The sequence below is a fragment of the Lycium barbarum genome, chromosome 1 (genome assembly GCF_019175385.1).
Source record: "Lycium barbarum isolate Lr01 chromosome 1, ASM1917538v2, whole genome shotgun sequence".
NCBI classification, from domain to species: Eukaryota; Viridiplantae; Streptophyta; class Magnoliopsida; order Solanales; family Solanaceae; genus Lycium; species Lycium barbarum.
In genome coordinates, this window is record NC_083337.1 from 167454835 (window position 1) to 167473565 (window position 18731).

Here is an 18731-nt window from a genome sequence, read left to right on the forward strand (position 1 = left end):
TTCACTGTTAAATTGACCCAAATCCTAAATGACATTAATATTTTAATAAAATAAATATTATGTCGCAGCCACCTCACTTACAAACCCAATTTTACCCCTCCCCTCCCTATCTTCTTCCACCACACCCTCCTCTCTACTACTACCGTCCTTCCACCACACGTTAGAATTCAGTACCTGACAAATTCTAGATTCGTCTCAACACTTAATGTTAGGTACATGGATGACTAACAACAATAACTCCAAAATGTAAAAGGAAGTTGGGTAGTCATTTTCTTTTATTTTTGCTAGGAATAATGGCATCAAAAGAGAATTATCAATTGGAGTATTCACAATCTTTATTACTTTCACATTTCGTTTATCGGATGAAATCTCCGCTTAAAAGTACATTAGGGGACAACACAATAGCCAAAAGGCCACATGAATTACAGTGTTCGAATCTCAGCGGCCTCGTGATCACTGCTGCCCGGTTGGGCCTTCCCTATTCCTAGTAAACTATATGAGAGAGAGAGAGAGAGACCGTTAGAAGGTAAGGGCAAGGAAAAGAGACACAACAGCAGGCACATTTTTCACAATTTAAACTATCATTACTCTTATGTGCAAGATCAGTTGACATTGTACAGAAAATTGTCTAATAGAGTCTTCTAAGGACGGTAGTAGTAGAGGGGAAGGTGTGGTGGAAGAAGATAGGGATGGGAGGGGTAAAATTAGGTTTGTAAGTGAGGTGGCATAACACATAATATTTATTTTATTAAATTATTAATGTCATGTAGGATTTGGGTCAACTTTAACTGTGAAGGGGTATATTTGAGCCCAAAGTATAACGGCAGGGGTAATATTTGAATCCAATGTATAACGAAGGGTATATTTGACCCTTTTTCGTTTTATATATTGCCTCCATATGTAATTAATAGCTCAGTTAGGACGCGCAGATGATTGCAGATATGTTGTTAATTAGCATGTAGAAGAAACATGATGCAGGCTAGAGACACCGTGATAGGAATTGTAATGTACAGCTACCAAAGTGAGAATGAACATGCTGTTTAGATGAGCATTAACTTTTCTGAGTAACATAACATTCACGTCGACGCAATGTAAAATAAGAAAGGAAAATTACCAATGAAGGTAAAGCTATTAGCATAGGTCAAATTGTAAAATGATATTGGATGGATGATGGATCTCTTTTCCAGTGGAAGAGGATGTTGAAGATGAGTAGTCAAGTGAAGCAAGAACCTGTAAATCACATTTCACTTTTTTCTTGAGATGTTCACTTTCTCTGAATGAACTAAGATTTCGCTCAATTTGTCTCTGATGCAAATGAGATCCAAAACAACTCGCCCCATGTTCATTCTGGCTAGTGGAGTTTCCTCTGAACAAGCAACTCCAGTGGTAAGAACAGAAACCAAGCATTCAACAAATTCATTTGTGAAGTCACTTCTGCAGCTGAGTATATGCATAAGATCCCCTGGCTCTTTGTTGTATAAAGCAGCTTGATCCACAACATCCATCACTTGATCAGGCAAGGCATGCTTAACAAAGCTATGAATATTTTCATTCTCCTCAAACAGTTCACTGGTAGGTCTTCTCCCCGTGAAAATCTCCAATAGAAGAATCCCAAAGCTATAGACATCTCCATGACTTGATACTTGACCACCCATGCCATATTCTGCAAAATTTGATGTATCAGAGAAGGTCTTTTCATAGTTACATTAGAGATGCTAAGCGTTTGTCAAAAAATATTTAAGCAACACAGATCACTTGTTTCTATCAATTTTCCAATAGAGAATTATTAGTTATTTAAATACACCAAAAAGCTGAAACCACTTATTCAGGACCTTAGAAAAACTATGACTAGTCAAGAATTTTGTCACTATTTGTCCTTATGTCCTCTATCGGAAACGGCCTCTCTGCCTCCAAGGTAGAGGTACTCTCTCCAGACTCCACTTTGTGAAATTTCACTGGATATGTTGTTGTAGTAGCCAGGAATTATGTGAGAGAAGAGGTGTCGTAAGCAGAGGCAGATCCACGATTTAAGCTTGATAGGTTCAACATTTAAGGTTCTTAGAACTGAACTCATTGTACTTTTGAAATTATTTGTTCAAAATTTAATATCTATGAGATAATATCTCAAATGGCCACTCACCTCTTCACTCAGAAAATCACTCAATTTTATTTTCTAACCCAAAAGTCACTCAAATATTGCTACTTCACTCAACTTTGTTTTTAACCCAAAAATCACTCAACTATTGATGCTTCACTCAGAAAGTCACCCTACCTATTTAAGTGACTTTTTCATTAAATTTTTATTTACATGAAATTTTTATTTAAAGCACATAGTCCTTTTATGTGGATCGTTATTATCAGTAGCACTTTTAGTGATTACATTTCGAAAAAACAGAAAGCTTTTTTTATAAGAGTAATGGTTTTTTAAACGAGTCATTTTTCTTGGGTGAAAATATTTTAGAAAATACTTTTTTTTTTTCTGCTTAAAATTATTACAGGTCCCAATTGATTCAACAATTGGATTATTGGAGTTATGGGTTATTAGTTTAGGATTTACTTTTTTAATCATAGGAATCAAAAAAAAAAAGTACCCATTTTAACTATTTTATTAAACCGACCCGCTAAAAATATATTGAGCAAGACCTTTTTTTTTTTTTTTTTACCTTCATTCTCTCCTAAATCATGCTTTCTCACACAGAAAGTTACAATGGATTTCGCCTCTCACTCATCTCCAAATACTTCATTATTCAACATCCAGTAGAATACAAAATTAACAATACCATTGAAACTGTGTTGTTGGAATTTGAGAATTTGAGCAGTGAACCCAAGTAAATTTTAATTAAACTTTGGTGCATGTATTCTCTCTTTGTGTGAATTATGATATTAATTTTTCTAATATATTTTCTGCCAATTTAGGTAAGCTGTATCCGTTAGCTCTTGGTCAATATAATTTTAACGGATCGGGTCAATAAAATGATTAAAATGGGTATCTTTTTACTCTCCCGGATAAAAAAAGAGTCCACTTAGTCATTTGCACACCCTTTAAGAAACTACTCACTTCAAGAAAAAAAAATGTAAATTGACTAAACTATCCATAATTAAAGAAACATTGAGATTTGATCACATAACACTTAATAGGGGTAAATCTGAAAAGATAAGATTAATTGTTTCTTGATTTAATAAGTGGACACGTTTTTTACTCAAGAAAAAAAGGCTAAGCAGACAATTTTTTTGATCCGGAGGGAGTATTTCTTAAAAATTTGGCTTTAAATAAAAATTCCATGTTAGCAAAATTTAATGGAAAAATCACTTAGAGCCTGTTTGGATGTGCTTAAGCCTATAAGTTGTTTGCAGCTTATAAGCTAAAAAAAATAAGTTGGGGTAGTCTAACTTATTTTTTTTGACTTATAAGCTGTTTTCAGCTTATAAGCTGCTTTAGATAAGCTAAGTCAAATGGGCCCAATTATTTTTTTGAGCTTATTTTAAGCACAAAATGACTTTAAGCTGACCAGCCAAACACTCAAAAAAGCTGAAAACAACTTATAAGAACCTTATAAGTAACTTATAAGCCAATCCAAACGGGCTCTTAAATACGTTGTGTGACTTTCTAAGTGAAATAACAATAGTTGAGTAACTTTCTAGGTAAGTACCTATAGTTGAGTGACTTTTGGTTAGAAAACAAAGTTGAGTCACTTTCTGACCGAAATACCCTTAGTTGAGTGACCATATGAGATGTTATCTCTAATATGTAATGAAATTTAACTAGTTTTTCACGTATATATTGATGTTCCGTATCAGAAAACTGGATTCGGTTGAGCCCATTAAGCTAAGGTTGCACCTGCCTCTGGTTATAAGTATCAATAGCGCAAACTCAGGAGGTAGAGATCTGCAAAGGTAATTGGATGCCTAGGGCTTAGGACAAGAAGCATTCAGAGTCTCTTTAGAAAGTATAAAATTACAGAACTAAATTGTTAGTATATTATGGCCTTATGAAGTCAAAAGCAGTTCAGACAATATATAGACTAAGATCTCCACTATAGTACATACCTGGAGCAGCATAACCTACTGTGCCTTTAATCCCAACTGAGCTGAACTGATCTACATCAGCATCTTGACCCGAGTCAGACAGGAACTTTGCCAAACCAAAATCGTTCACAAGAGCAGTTAGATCATTGTCCAGAAGGACATTGCTTGGCTTAAGATCACAGTGAACTATAGGTGCGTGACATTGCCTGTGAAGATAATGCAATGCTGAAGCCACATCTATTGTGATGTTCAATCTGTGTAAGATACCCAACCTCTTCTGCATCATCTGTCCCTCCTTTGGGTGCAACCACTCGTCTAGGCTCCCATTTTCCATAAATGGATAAACCAGAGCTTTGAATTCATTGCCATCAAAATCAACACTTGAGCAAACAGTTACAATCTTCACCAGGTTCCGGTGCCTTATGTTCCTCAAGGCTTCGCATTCAGCCAAAAAGCTTTTCATAGCACCCCTTTTTTCAAGTTTTAGTACCTTTACTGCAATAATTGTTCCTTCTGGAGAAAGACTTCCTTTGTAAACTGAGCCAAAACTTCCTGATCCTATCAAGTTATTTGAAGAGAACCCACCAGTTGCATTTAAGAGATCTTCATAGGAAACTTTGGTGTATCCCTCCCTTAAAGAAGATGCTGAGCTAGGCCTCTGCTTCACCTTTTTCACGCAGCAAAATGAAACTAACAGCAACAAAGTTAGACATGCAGCAATAGTACCCAGTACCAGCACTAAAATGAGGGTAATGTGCTTCTTGGGTCTTTTATTTGCATGCGTGAGACAATGATGCAAATGCAGCTCTTTGATTCCTCCACAAAGATTCATATTCCCCGTCACGTGAATTCTACTTGCATCAGCAAAAACACCTTGAACTGGCACCTCCCCATCAAGGTTGTTAAATGACAAATTGAGATTCTGTAAAAAAGCATGCTTGGCGATACTCTTAGGAATGTTGCCTGACAAGTTATTACCCGAAAGATCAAGATACTGAATGTTTTTCAAATTATTTAGAGGAGGAATTGTTCCTTGTAAGAAGTTTCCTTGCAGGTAGAGTATTTCAAGGGATGAACAACTCTCCAGTGTGTGTGGAATTTCACCTGACAAATTGTTGTTCGATATGTCAAGTGCAGCAAGATTGGTCAGGTTACCTATTTCAACAGGAAAGGGACCACTCAGAGAGTTGTAAGACATGTTAAGGGATACTGAAAGGGAGGAAAGTGCAACGACTTGTTTGGGTATACTACCACTAAGTTTATTCTGAGAGATGTCTAAGGCTAGGAGAGATGTACAATTTCCTAAACTTGAAGGTATGGTTCCTTCCAATTTATTGTCTTGCAAATAGATGTACACCAATCCCGTGATGTTTCCCAAGGAAGAGGGGATATTTCCTGTCAACTGATTCGATTCCATGCCCAGATATTTCAAGTTTGATAACATTCCCATAGAATCAGGAATGCTACCATTGATAAGAGTTCCTCTGAAGCTAAGCATATCCAAGTTGATAAGGTTGGAAATCTCTCGAGGTATGGTTCCACTTATCCTATTGTTCTCAATCAGTAGCTTCGTCAACGTTGTCGAGAGATTAGTTATAAAGTAAGGCAACATACCTCCAAATTTGTTGTCAGAAATGTCCAGGAACTCAAGCTTTCTGCAATTGATTAAAGAACTTATGAAATTTAGATCATTAGGTGCACCGTTTCCAAGCTGGTTATTGTGAACATTAAGCCAGAGCAGATTCTTGAGGTTTCCAAAACTCAACGGTACATTTCCCGTGAAATTGTTATTAGGAATATCAAGCCGCAGAAGATCTGAACAGTTGGACAATGAAGCTGGTATTGAACCTGTGAAGTAATTGGTAGCCAAATACAGTCTCTGAAGATTCGGGAAGGCAAGGCCGATATCTGGTCTAAGATTACCTCTGAACTTGTTAAATGACAAGCCAATGAGTTTAAGAGACGAAAGATTGTAAAGTGCAGGGGGAAACTCTCCAGACAGAGAGTTCACCGATGCACCTAGCTCAATTAAGCTTCTCATATTGGCCATTGTTTCAGGTAATTCACCTTCCAAGTCATTGTAGGAAATGTAAAGCTCTCTTACAGATGTAAGATTTCCGATGGAAGACGGAACAATTCCTGTGAGATTGTTATTCTTGAGGTACAACATTTCCAACTTTGTCAATGAACCAAGTTCAGAAGGAATGTGTCCTTCAAGGATATTATGGTCTAGAACAAGGTTAACAACGTTAACACAACGAGACAGGGTAAACGGGATTTCACCTTCCAAGAAGTTGAAGCTTAAGTTCATGGTTTGAAGTCTGATCAATTGGCCAAGATCTGGAGGGATTACACCATGAAAGGAGTTATCCGATATGTCAAGAATTCGAAGAAACGAAAGATTGCCAATGCTAGGTGATATAGTGCCAGCCATTCTATGGCCTTTGAGATCTAAAGAAACGACTCTTTGATGTTTATGGCCACATGTAACACCAAGCCATTGGCAGATATTGAGAGTGGCATTCCAAGAATCCATGAGTCCTTGAGTATCTTCAGTTATTTTGGACTTAAGATCAAGTAATGCAAGTTTGTCAGTCTGAATCCCAAGCATACCTGCTGAAGCACAATCTGGAAAAGATAAGTATAGGGACATGAAGAGAATAGCATGGAATGACAGAAAAAAGAGAGAGTTTGAATGAACAAAAGTAGTTTGAAGCTCCATTTGAGAATTGAGAAGGTTAGGTGATATGTGAGAAGGGATGTAATGATCTTAGGATACTACTGAGTTACCTATGATTCTGCCATTTATATAGCGTTCACTTTTCCTTCAGTGGGTTACCACATTGATTGAAAATATTCTATGCATACTTGCTACTTCCAACGGACCAGCTTGCGCGCAGCTTAATTAATTCACCCACCACGAAACAGTTTGCACGCACCTTGATTAATTATATGAGATACTTATTGCCTTCAATTAGCACAGACAGCGGGTGACTTTGTCCACCAAGGCTTGAATGGATGTCAAGAAATCACGAAGTATTTTTGCCTTTGTTGTTATTTGCATCTAAAACCTCATAATTTTCAACCTACTTCGTTAACCATTAGGCCACTCCTTTAATTTGGATTATCAATGTAGTTTAGTTTATTAGATTAGGTTAAATATCATTTTCATCGAGTTATCAATAAATATGTATCATAAATTCTTACATGTAATTATCTTATAAATGACATAGTTGTGCAATTATTTTTGTCATAGGCAATGCGTACAACTACAACTTACACTAAAAAAAAAAAAAAAAAGACAATGAGAGGGGAAGGATACTTTCTTAGCAAATCAAAATCTGCAGTTTCTAGCTTGTTTTGGCCAAGTTTATTTTTCTCCAAAAGTACTTATTTCTTTTCTATAAGTGCTTATTTTAAAAATAGTGAAGTGTTTGACCAAGTTTTTGGGAGAAAATAAGTATTTCTGGAGAGCAGCAGAAGCAGTTTTTCAGAAGCTAAAAAAAATAGTTTTTGCCCAAAGGCACTTTTGAGAAAAATACACTTAATAGTACTTTTTAAAAGCTTGATCAAACACTAATTGCTAGTCCCTCCATCCCATAATAAGTGTCACCTTAGCCAAAAGATTTTGTCCCATAATAAGTGTCACACCTTAGGAAACTAAAACATAAATTGGCTAGTTTTTCCAAATCTACCCTTGGACAAAAATAGAATAGTTAAAATAATATCTAAATGATGATTGGACAAGCCACATAATAACTTGGTATTTTTAGATTCCCAATGTGAAAAAAATTACTACTCATGCATGCTCTAATCAAGAGGAAAAAATAATTTATTTTTATTATGTAGGGGTAATTTAGTAAACTTCACATTACATTATTGATTTCTTAATATGCGTGTTTTTCACTAAGGTGACACTTATTATGGGACGGAGAGAGTATTTAAAAGTGCATTTTAAATTAATTGGCCAAACACAAATTGTTTTTCACTAAAAATACTTTTTTGAAAAGCACTTTTAGAAAAAAACACTTTTTAAAATAAGTTAATTTTAGAAATTCGGCCAAACAAGCTAGGCTCTAGCCTTGAGTCAAAGTATGGCCATTGACTTAAAGTGGTCGACAATTGTAGACTTGTATAGGTAAACACCATGGCCATTGACTTAAAGTGGTGGACAATTGTAGACTTGTAGGTAACGCCTCTCCCATGAAAGGAAAACAACAAAAAGTCACTTATTTGTTTGTATCAACTTCTTATGTCCAAGGAGTGGTTAGCCAATGGATTCAGTGGATCTTTGAATAATGAGATGAGCGATGACTAATGAGTTGGCTGACGTTTGACTCAGAAAGTGAACTTGGCTCGTAATTGAATCCCACCAGAGAACCCGTTTGATTTCTTCTTGTTTTTTAAAAGAAGTTATGAGTATTATGTCTGATTTTTTTTTTATAGGAAACGTGTTTGGTTCACCATTCTTTTAAAAGGGTTATTATGTAACGAGTAAATACTAAGTAATTCAATGAATACATAATATTGTTATTATGTTAATATAGTTAATTAATATTATATTTTACATGAATATTATAATTTAACCATAGTACACTATAGTTCAGTGTAAATGTGGAGTATGAAGTAAATTGATGTCGACGAACACAGAACCAACTAAATGATGAACGATGGTGACGTGTTGGAAGCATATGATTTTCTCATTTTTCGGCGTCGCTTGATTGGTTGATTGTGACATTAATTGTCTTCCTAAGTCCTAACTACTAGCAGTAGCATATTGGCAGTCCACTAGAATTCGTTTCCAAATTGGCATCCCTCTAGTCTAGTTAGAAAATAGCTCTAGAAAGATTGCTTGGTTTTATTAGAAGTCTCTTATGGTTCATACCAATCTCTTTTTAAGAAAAGGAATCATATTATAGCACTTGTAGTTGTCCACAAATTCTTTAAGGGAAAAGGATAAAAAAATGTCCCTCTACTTTATTTTAATGGCTAAAAATATCTTCGGTTATAAATTTGGCAATTCGTAGATTTTGCTCCTCATATTTGCGGTCTTTAAATTTTGCCCCTCATATTTGTGGTCTTTAAGTTTTGCCCTTAGCTTGGATACCTAAGGTTCTGGGTTCGAACTCCCGCTCAGGCATAAAATAAAAAAATAATTTCGCAAGGCAGGGCTGGAGGGAGTATATGCCGGATCCGGCATAAAGTCCTTAAGGAAAAACTAAAGTTATGCCGGAGGGGGCATAACTTTTCCTCAAGGCATAGTTTAGTTATGCCTTATGGGGCAAAACTTTTCCTTAAGGAACTATGCCTTATGGGGCAGACTTTTAATTAAGGCATAACCAAAAGTATGCCTCATGAGGCAGAACTTTTAGTTATGCCTTAAGGAAAAGTTCGCTTTATAGGTCATACTTTTAGTTATATTTTATGGGGCACATTTTTAGTTAAGACATAACTAAAAGTATGCCCCATAAGGCGAAACTTTTCCTTAAGGCATAATTAAAAGTTTGCCTTGAAAAGTAAAAAATAAATATATATATATATATATATATATATATATATATATATATATATATATATATATATGTCTCAAGGCAAAGTCTGTCCCCTCCGGCATAACTTTAGTTTTTCCTTAAGGATTGTATGCCGGATCCGGCATACACTCCCCCCAGCCCTGCCTTGCGAAATTATTTTTTTATTTTATGCCTGAGCGGGGGTTCGAACCCAGAACCTCAGGTATCTAAGCGAAGGGCAAAACTTAAAGAACACAAATATGAGGGGCAAAATTTAAAGACCACCCCAAAAGAAGGGCAATCCGTGCAAAAAAATGTTACAAATTTGGGTCGAAAATATGCCTTCCGTCATAAAAGTTTTCAAATATATCCCTGTCTTAACAAAAATTCTCAAATTCCCCAAAATAACCCCATTTCATTTTTCAAACCCAGTCCACCACTTAAACCCGACCTAACTTAACTAAAAACATACGACCTCCTTATTTCCTCCAATTCCCTCAAATGTATTCTACTTGTCTTCAGCAACATTAGAGAGAAAAGTGAGGGTTCCACATTTCTATGGAAGCTTAAGCCGATTTGCGCCTCATTTCTATCGACTTAAGCTTCCATAGAAATGTGGGAACCCTCACTTTTATCTCTCTAATGTTGCTGAAGACAAGTAGAATATGTTTGAGGGAATTGGGGGAAATAAGGGGCTCGTATGTTTTTAATTAAGTTGGGTCGGGTTTAAATGATAGGGTGTGTTTAAAAAATGAAATCAGATTATTTTGGAGAATTAGAGAATTTCCGTCAAGACAGGGTATATTTGAAAATTTCAATGCCGGACGGGATATTTTTGACCCAAATTTATAACACAGGATATTTTTTTGTCATTAAAACAAAGTAGAGAGACATTTTCTAAACTTTTTCCCATTCTTTAAAGTGTCTCCCCAGCCTCCCTCCCTGCAAATCTCCAATAAGTGACCCTCTTTTGAAAATGGTAAAATTTATAAGTGGTGTTTACATCAAATTAACGAATGCAAGATATATGTCTTTTGTCCCTGCATAACTTTCTAATTTTTTTTCCATACAATTGATTATTTTCTCTCGATATTTACTCTAAGCATCTTCTATGTTTAGCAAGGTGTGTCTAATTAGACTACGCTTGGAGAGGACGTTTGCAAGAATAAAACTCAACGGAATTAAGCGGTTAAGTGATATGTATTTTTCACGTTAATTTTTACTGTCAAAGTTAACTCTCCGGTGTATGCAAGTATTTAGCCGTTGAATTTGAGGGGTGGGGACATGAGAGAGAAAGAGAAAGAGAAAGAGAAAGAGAAACAAGTACTGATCCTTAGGTGATTATTGAAAATAAAAAAATTAGCCAAAAATCTCTATCTTTTTCTAATTTATTAACTAGTGAAATACTCATACCCAAGTTCTTTTTTCTTTTCTTCCACTAGGTTCACTCAATTGAGGATGGCCAGAAAGATAACACAAAATTCCCAAATATACTCTTTTATCCGACACCCATCTAGTAGCGGATCCAGAATTTTGAATAAGGGGGTTCAACATTTTAAAGAAGTGAACGGTAAAAAATTTCATCGACAGTGTTTATGGAAAAAAAAAATCTAAATGTAAATAAAACAGTCGTTAAAACTCACATTAACACAATATGTTAGATCAAAACTAATATGGTGTTAGGTTGTTTTGAAGGATCTTTTTTTTCGAAAGAAAAAATGCCAGCGCAAAAGGTATTTATAGGAAGAAAAGACAAAAAAAGTCATATTGTACAAATAAACAAAAAATAAACGGTGATTGCAAAAATAATCACCATTTAGTAATGACTATCGTAGGAATAAAGAAAAATAATTACACTGCGTGGACTCGAAACCTGGGATTCGCAGACGAAATTGACCCCCTCAACCATTGAGCTACACAATCAGATTGTGTCCATGGAGTTCATTCTATGATCTTTATAATTTATAAACGAAGATTTGACCCCATATATATAGTGTAATTTTTTAGCGAAGGGGTTCGAATGAACCCTCTTCCACCACCCTAGCTCCGCCCCTGCACCCATTTTTGTTAAAATACAGTTAAACATGTTATAGTTGTATAAATTCCTTCTTTCCAACACACAAATTGATGAAAACTTTTAAACCGAATTACATTTCTCACAACTGATCGTGTATTATTCGAAAACATTGTTAAATCAATTAGATTGAAATACAATAACTCGATACAAAATCAGTTAAAAGTTCATTTATGTAGTATAATACTAGATGAACCAAATCACATAACTAGTACTAGCTAACACCCCAAGGAGTTTCATGCTTATTTCTTACAGTAGCCATATGCTAGTGCTAGTATATATTTATATATAATGTACTAGTAAAAAGAGAAAATGCAATAGGATACATATTTGGAACTAGGATTAATTCTAAATTATCGAAGTTCTTGAGTACATTACATATTTTGTCCACCATAACGTCTTTGTCTTGGCTGAAACGAAATTAAAGCCTCGATGAAATCAGCTTCTTCCATGTCAGGGAACAACTTATTCACAAAATAGAATTCTGTATAAGCTAATTGCCATACCATGAAGTTGCTAACTCTTTGCTCACCACTTGTTCGAATTAATAAATCAGGTTCAGGAAATTAGGCGCAATGAGTTTCCAATTCTCGTTCAAAGAGGTTTTGGTCAATGTCTTCCACTTCCATAAGTCCATTGTTTACTTTACTAGCAATCCTTTTAGTTGCTTGTAGTATATCATGGCGTCCACTATAGTTGAGTGCTATCATGACATGCAGTCCCGAATTAGACTTCGTCTTCTCCTCTAGCTGAGTGAGAGTTTCGCGTAGAGACTTGGATAGGATTGATTTGTCCCCAATATAGGACATTCGCCTATTATCCGTATCATATACAGATTCAGGATGTTAATTTTATGAATCCAACTTTATATATTTAACACTGAACTAACTATATACTTTTAGAATTATAGGCAAAGTGTCAACTATACATATATAGAAATACCTTATTGCCTCATCCAAGCTTTCTTGCGAGCTTGAATCTTCTAAAAACAACTTCATGAGTAAGTCAACCTCCTCCTGCGTGCATAACTCAAGTTTTAAGTTTTCGTTGGCATGTAAAAGAAAAAGAAAAGCCATTTTTCTCCTCCTTTTTTACGCCGCAGCAATTATTAAGTAGGGAAAAAGGTCATATTTCCCCTTCTTATTTTAGAAAACAATATATTGTTCAATGAAAGACCATGCATTGGTTTTACTAAAATAATTTCTTAAATTGTTATCCAATTTAATGAAATTATATAATAAAGTTATTTATTTCTATTTTTTGGTTCAATAAAATCACTCACTTTGTATTTTATTTGGTACCAAAACTCTAAACAGCTAACTCACTTTCTCCATCCACGTAGAAAAATAACTTTATCACACGGAGTCAAATAAAAAATTCTGACTCAATACCAAGAGTGTACAACGAGTTGACAGAATTTCTTGGCTTATTTGCCATAAGAAGAAACGACCGTCGTCTTGCCAATTGTAGGTTGACTGGGTCCTAATGGGCGGGTCCTGGTATTGGGTCAAAATTACTTTTTATACGTTAAAACCCGTCCAAGTCAGATTTCGAGCTAGGAAAAAAGTGACTGATCAGGATAAAATTATTTATAGGAAATAAAGTATAAGTTGAATAACTTTATTTAATATAAAACTGAAAATAAATAACTTTAGCACACAATTTCGCTCACTAACCATTTGAGAAATTTACAATTATTTCACTTAATGTAGATATGAATATACATGAATCATTTACATATTGGTCCGGTTCTTTTTCTTTTACAATCACATATTGATTCTTCATAAGTCTGAATCATTCTGATTATGTACAAAGTCTAAAATAACTTTAAGATGTTAAAAAGTTCCTTTGAAAATTTTTTACTATCATTTTATCCCGTATAATCACACAACCACTATTATTCACAAGCGCACGACCATAATTATTACCAACTTTGCTCTACTTTCTTTCTTGTTTTATTTTATCATTTTATTAGTATCCTCATTTGTAATATCATCATAGAGTGTGTTAAACACTGTGATGATCATAGAGTATCACGTTCTTTCAAGTTCTTATTTTCTTCGTGCTTAGTACCAGTAGAGATGCAAGAGTCAGAGTTGTTGTGTAACCAAGTTTACCTGCCCAATACCAATGATACGAAGAGCTAGCTTTGACCTCGTTAAAATTTGTAAGGTAAGACTTAGCTCCCTTTACTTATACTTATTCTTTTTTGAGGTTCCTTTAGTATTAAAAAAAAAATACCACGTTTACCACCACCGATTACCAACGAAACTACCACCATAGCCATCACCAATAACAAATACCGCGATCAATCATGTACCTTCACACCATCAGTGTCGAATATTTGGAGAATTATTTATGATCTACGATTTAAATAACTATCATTTTGAGCAAAGTCCAAATTATTGAACTTCTTTTTTCTCTTGAAAAGAATAACTAACCTTGGGACGAGTCCAATTTTCAGTTGAAAATGCGAACAAAGTGAGAACTTTGATTCCCCACTTGCCACAAAGGCGAATGAGATCTTTCATTTTATTCCCACCAGCACAGTGACCTAGCTCTCCCGTCAAGCCTCTTTGTCTTGCCCACCTTCTATGACCATCCATAATGACTGCCACGTGTCTTGGCATTAATACTTGCTTAAGTCCCTCTGGCAACTCCACTTCTCCTGATCTTTTCGTAGCTTTAATAGAACTAATATTTGTCTTGGAAAATTTGCTACTAAGATTGTATTCGCTTTTAAATGTAGAACTAAAAGAAGGAAATGAGAATCTCAGAAATGACATATTGTAGTACTGCTTTGTTCCCTGTCAAAAAAAAAAAAATTGTCTCTTCTCTATTTCAATGAATGCTAGGGTTTATGAGAAGTGACAAAGACTATCCAATTTCTCTCATTGTACTATCAATGATTAATTACTTTAGGTGGAAATTTTAATGTGCAAGGACTGAAGTAGAGTAACACTTTTGGAGGGAAGTAACGCTTTTGAGAGAATAATAAACTTGTGAGATAATGAAGTACATGTGACTTTTGAGTGTTTCTTTAGCCTAAGGCGTACAAATGTTGAACAGTCATTCGTGACATTTGGGGACAAATTTCGTAACAAAGAGTATAGATAATGGTCAAAAACACACCGCAAGTATAACTTTTTTAGTTTTCTACCTGAAGTATCAGATGTGAGTGTATCCTACCCAAACTATCACCAAATAGTTAACAAAACATACCTCAACTATCAGTTGTTAATTTTTCCTACCTAATATAACTGAGGTGTATTTTGTTAATTAGTTGGTGATAGTTAAGTAGGAAACTCTTGATAGTTCAGGTAAAATATAAAAAGTGATACTTGAAGAGTATTTTTAACTCTTAACAATTGATCACTACAAGAAAATATAGAAATGATAATAAAAATAATATTATTGGTAAAATTTAATATTTGATAATAACTTAGTTTTGTTAGTAGTATATATGATAAATTTTTTAAAAATGAACTTTTTTTTATTGTCAAACAATTTAATTTTATTGCTATAGTATTAACTATTGTTGTAAAAAGTACTTTTGGTAACAGAAAAAAAGTTGTTGCACATTTTTGCAATAACAACCAATGGAAAAAATTTATGTAACAAAAAAAAAAATTATTTCCAAAAGTATTTTATGCAACAATAGTCAATATTATGACAACAAAATAAAAAATTGTTGGCAAATATCTTTTTTCTCACAGTGGATAGTAATTTGTTATATGTGATATGCCAATTACATCCACGATTTCTATGTCACTATTTAACTGGTAGGGTTGCATACCCATTTGATCAATTGATAGTAATTGGCATATGTGATATGCCAAATTAGTTGGCTGACAAAGGTTAATTTGGGCACCAACTTTGGAGGCCACTGCTTTTGGCATATAAAAGGAGGGTCATTCTTTCAGTTCCACTGCATGAAAATTTGTCTCTGAAAAATAAATTGAAGAATAGCGAAGGGTGTATTATTGGAGGAATCTATAACCCATTAGAAAACGGCTCCATGAAGATCGATCCTTTATTTTTACGTATCTTTTATGTTATTTTTTGTTGATTTTTTTTTAAAGAATCATTTAATTAATTAAAACAGCAATTATTATTGACTATAAATTCTTGAAAGTGAACACACTCATATCTGTGGGGAAAAAAAAAACTCTCAAGTTTCATCTCTGCCCCACTCTCCCCGCCGCAATTCTCCAACAAATGACCCTTGTTGACTAATAAAAAGGGAAAGGAAAAGAGAGATAGAAACAAGTGATCCTTGTTGTATTTATATGATGATTAAATTATAGGTTTTTCATGTTGAATGTAACTTCTAATTTTAAAATATAATTTTTCAACTTAATTTCAAATAGTACCATTTTTCTAAATATCGGCCCAATCATGTCCAAATTAGATTGAGATATAATAACTCAACATAAATCAATTTAAAGCTAGTCCATTTATGTTGTATACTAGATGAACCAAATAACCTAATATAACTTGCCCAAAGGATGGCGCTTATTTCTTACAATAGCCATATGCTCGCAATTCGATGATATTTTTAACTAGGAATTTTAATTTCATGAATATTACTTCCACCGTAACGTCTGTTTCTTGGCTGAAACGACATAAAAGCCTCGATGAAATCAGCTTCTTCCATGTCTGGAAACTTCTTTTTTGCAAAATAGAGTTCAGTATAAGCTAATTGCCATAACAAGAAGTTGCTAACTCGTTGCTCTCCACTTGTTCGAATTAATAAATCTGGTTCAAAAAATTCGGCAAAATGAGTTTCCAATTCTTGTTCAAATAGGCTCTTATGATCTTATCTATATCTTCCACTTTAATAAGTCCATTATTTACTTTACTGGCAATTCTTTTGGTTGCTTGTAGTATATCATGTCGTCCACTATAATTGAGCGCTATCATGACATGCAGTCCCGAATTAGACTTTGTCTTCTCCTCCAGCAAGGTGATAGCTTCCTGTAGATACTTGGAAAGGTTTGACTTATCCCCAATACATGATACTCGTGTATCATCCCTATCATGTAAAATAATGCATTCAGTTTTCTTAAACTGATAATGTATCACTTCTTAAATAAGTTACAGTTCAGTTAATGAACATCAATTGGCCAAAAAGGGATTGAAAGCCTAATAATGTAAACAAAAGAAGATACAAAAACATCGTTACATGATACTATAATTACAGAGTCCGTGGCATTTTGCACCCTTAATGTGTGCTCTTTTTTTCAACTTGCACCCTATCCTATTTTTTTTTATGTTTTAAACCCCAATCTCTTTATTTCCTTGCAAAACAATAAATTCACCCTTTTTATAAATTTATCATGAGGGCAAAATAGGAATACAAATAATATATCTTTTTTTCCTTCAATTTATTTATTTTATTAGAACTGCAACAACAATAAATTTTATTTTCAAAGCTCTTTTTTTATTTTTTTTATTTTAAGTGATATTTCTCTATCAATAGTTGCTAAACATTTGAAGTTCTTATTGTTACAAGTTTGTCGTTTTTCCTTTAGTTTGATGGTAGTGTTTGAATTAGTCGCGTGTGCTATATATATTAATTAATTAGATAGACTATATCCCGTAAGTACAATGTTAGTGATCTCAACATGAACTAGAATTAGTTAAGACTCCAAAATGAATCAAATATCAAGTGGGAAACTAAAAATATTAGTATTGTACTGAGCAGACTTGTTCACCAATAAATTAGAGCAGATGAGTACTTTTATTGAGAACTGAATGTAGAATGTCCATATTTTTATTACCACATATTTTATTATTACCACCATGCATCAACTGCTCATTCTTCCTTTATTTAAATTCAAAGGTTAAAACAAACTTAAACATCGTAGAGGGAAAACAAATTTAAACCTTTCCTAAGAGTAAGTGTAGAATTAAAAAACTAAAAAATAAATTAAACAAAAAGTGTAAGATGATCAATAGACAAACATTTAAAAAAAGCCAACAACATAGAATACCTCGTCCATTCATCCAAGTTTCCTTGTGAGCATGAACAGCTCCAAAAACAACTTCATGAGAAAGTCAACCTCCTCCTGCATGTATCACTCAAGTTTAGATTCATTAACAGATTAAATAGAACCTTGATGATTTTATCATGAGGTTATTGGGTAGATATCGTGATGTATTAGAAATAAATAAATTTTGTGTAATTATAAATGTGTATATATATATATATATATAGTTATCGATCGTCCCTAAATCAATTCATTTCTTGTATAAATTTCATTGTTCGAAAAGAGAGAGTCGCCTTCTTTAAAATTCATACGTCTTTGATGATTTAATTTGCTTGATAGACCAACCATATAAGATAGTAGTACTAACTATTTTCATTTTAAAAATTTTCTCCGGAAGGAAATTAAAAGAATGAGACTTACTTTGGGGCGAATCCAATTTTCAGTAGAAAATGCAAAGACAGTGAGAACTTTGACTCCCCACTGGTTACAAAGGCGAATGAGGAATTTCATTTTCTCCTCCCCAGCACGGTGACCTTGCATTACAGTCAAGCCATTCAGTTTTGCCCACCTTCTATGACCATCCATGATCACTGCAACATGTTTGAGGCCCTCTGGCAGTGTCACTTCCTAGCTAGTTGCATTAATAATATTGGAACTAGTACTAGTTGCAAGAACCTTGGGATATTTTGTATGAAAATTATATGGTTTTCTGTTGGTAAGTGTAATATTGGAAGGAGGAAGTGAGAATCGAAGTGATAGCATGTTGTAGTGTAGTGACTTCCTTCACCTTCTCTATTTCACAGGATTTTAGGCTTCTAGCTCACCCGTTTAAATAAGTAGTCAAATTCCTACTCATAGATTAAATATAAGTAGCTCACCCATTTAATTCCTTCTATAAATTTCCGGTAAGTTTCCTCAAATCTCGTGAATTATCAATCATGCATATACTCCCTTCGTTCACTTTTACTTGTCCACTATGAACTTTGCACACCCCTTAAAAAATATTAAATGAAGTGCTTAATTTACCATGATACTCATATTAATTGATGCATATTTTTAATGAGTTTGAAAAATGATTTGAAATTAATAATTAATATTATGAGTAAAACAGAAAAAATAAATTATTTT

At 34.1% G+C, this 18731-nt stretch overlaps 1 protein-coding gene and 2 pseudogenes across 1 annotated transcript; all 3 read right to left on the bottom strand.

The window, feature by feature from the left end:
• Nucleotides 1-1022: 1022 nt before the first annotated feature.
• On the bottom strand, nt 1023-6778 carry LOC132606179 (putative receptor-like protein kinase At3g47110). The gene is made up of 2 exons (XM_060319558.1): nt 4048-6778; nt 1023-1663 (listed from the first exon to the last, which is right to left on the bottom strand). The coding sequence occupies exons 1-2, from the start codon at nt 6746-6748 to the stop codon at nt 1245-1247; spliced, it is 3120 nt and encodes a 1039-aa protein (XP_060175541.1). The 5' UTR covers nt 6749-6778; the 3' UTR covers nt 1023-1244.
• A 5197-nt stretch (nt 6779-11975) lies between these two features.
• On the bottom strand, nt 11976-14396 carry LOC132617801 (cis-prenyltransferase 7, chloroplastic-like; annotated as a pseudogene).
• A 1772-nt stretch (nt 14397-16168) lies between these two features.
• Nucleotides 16169-18365, bottom strand: LOC132617813 (cis-prenyltransferase 7, chloroplastic-like; annotated as a pseudogene).
• Nucleotides 18366-18731: the final 366 nt, after the last annotated feature.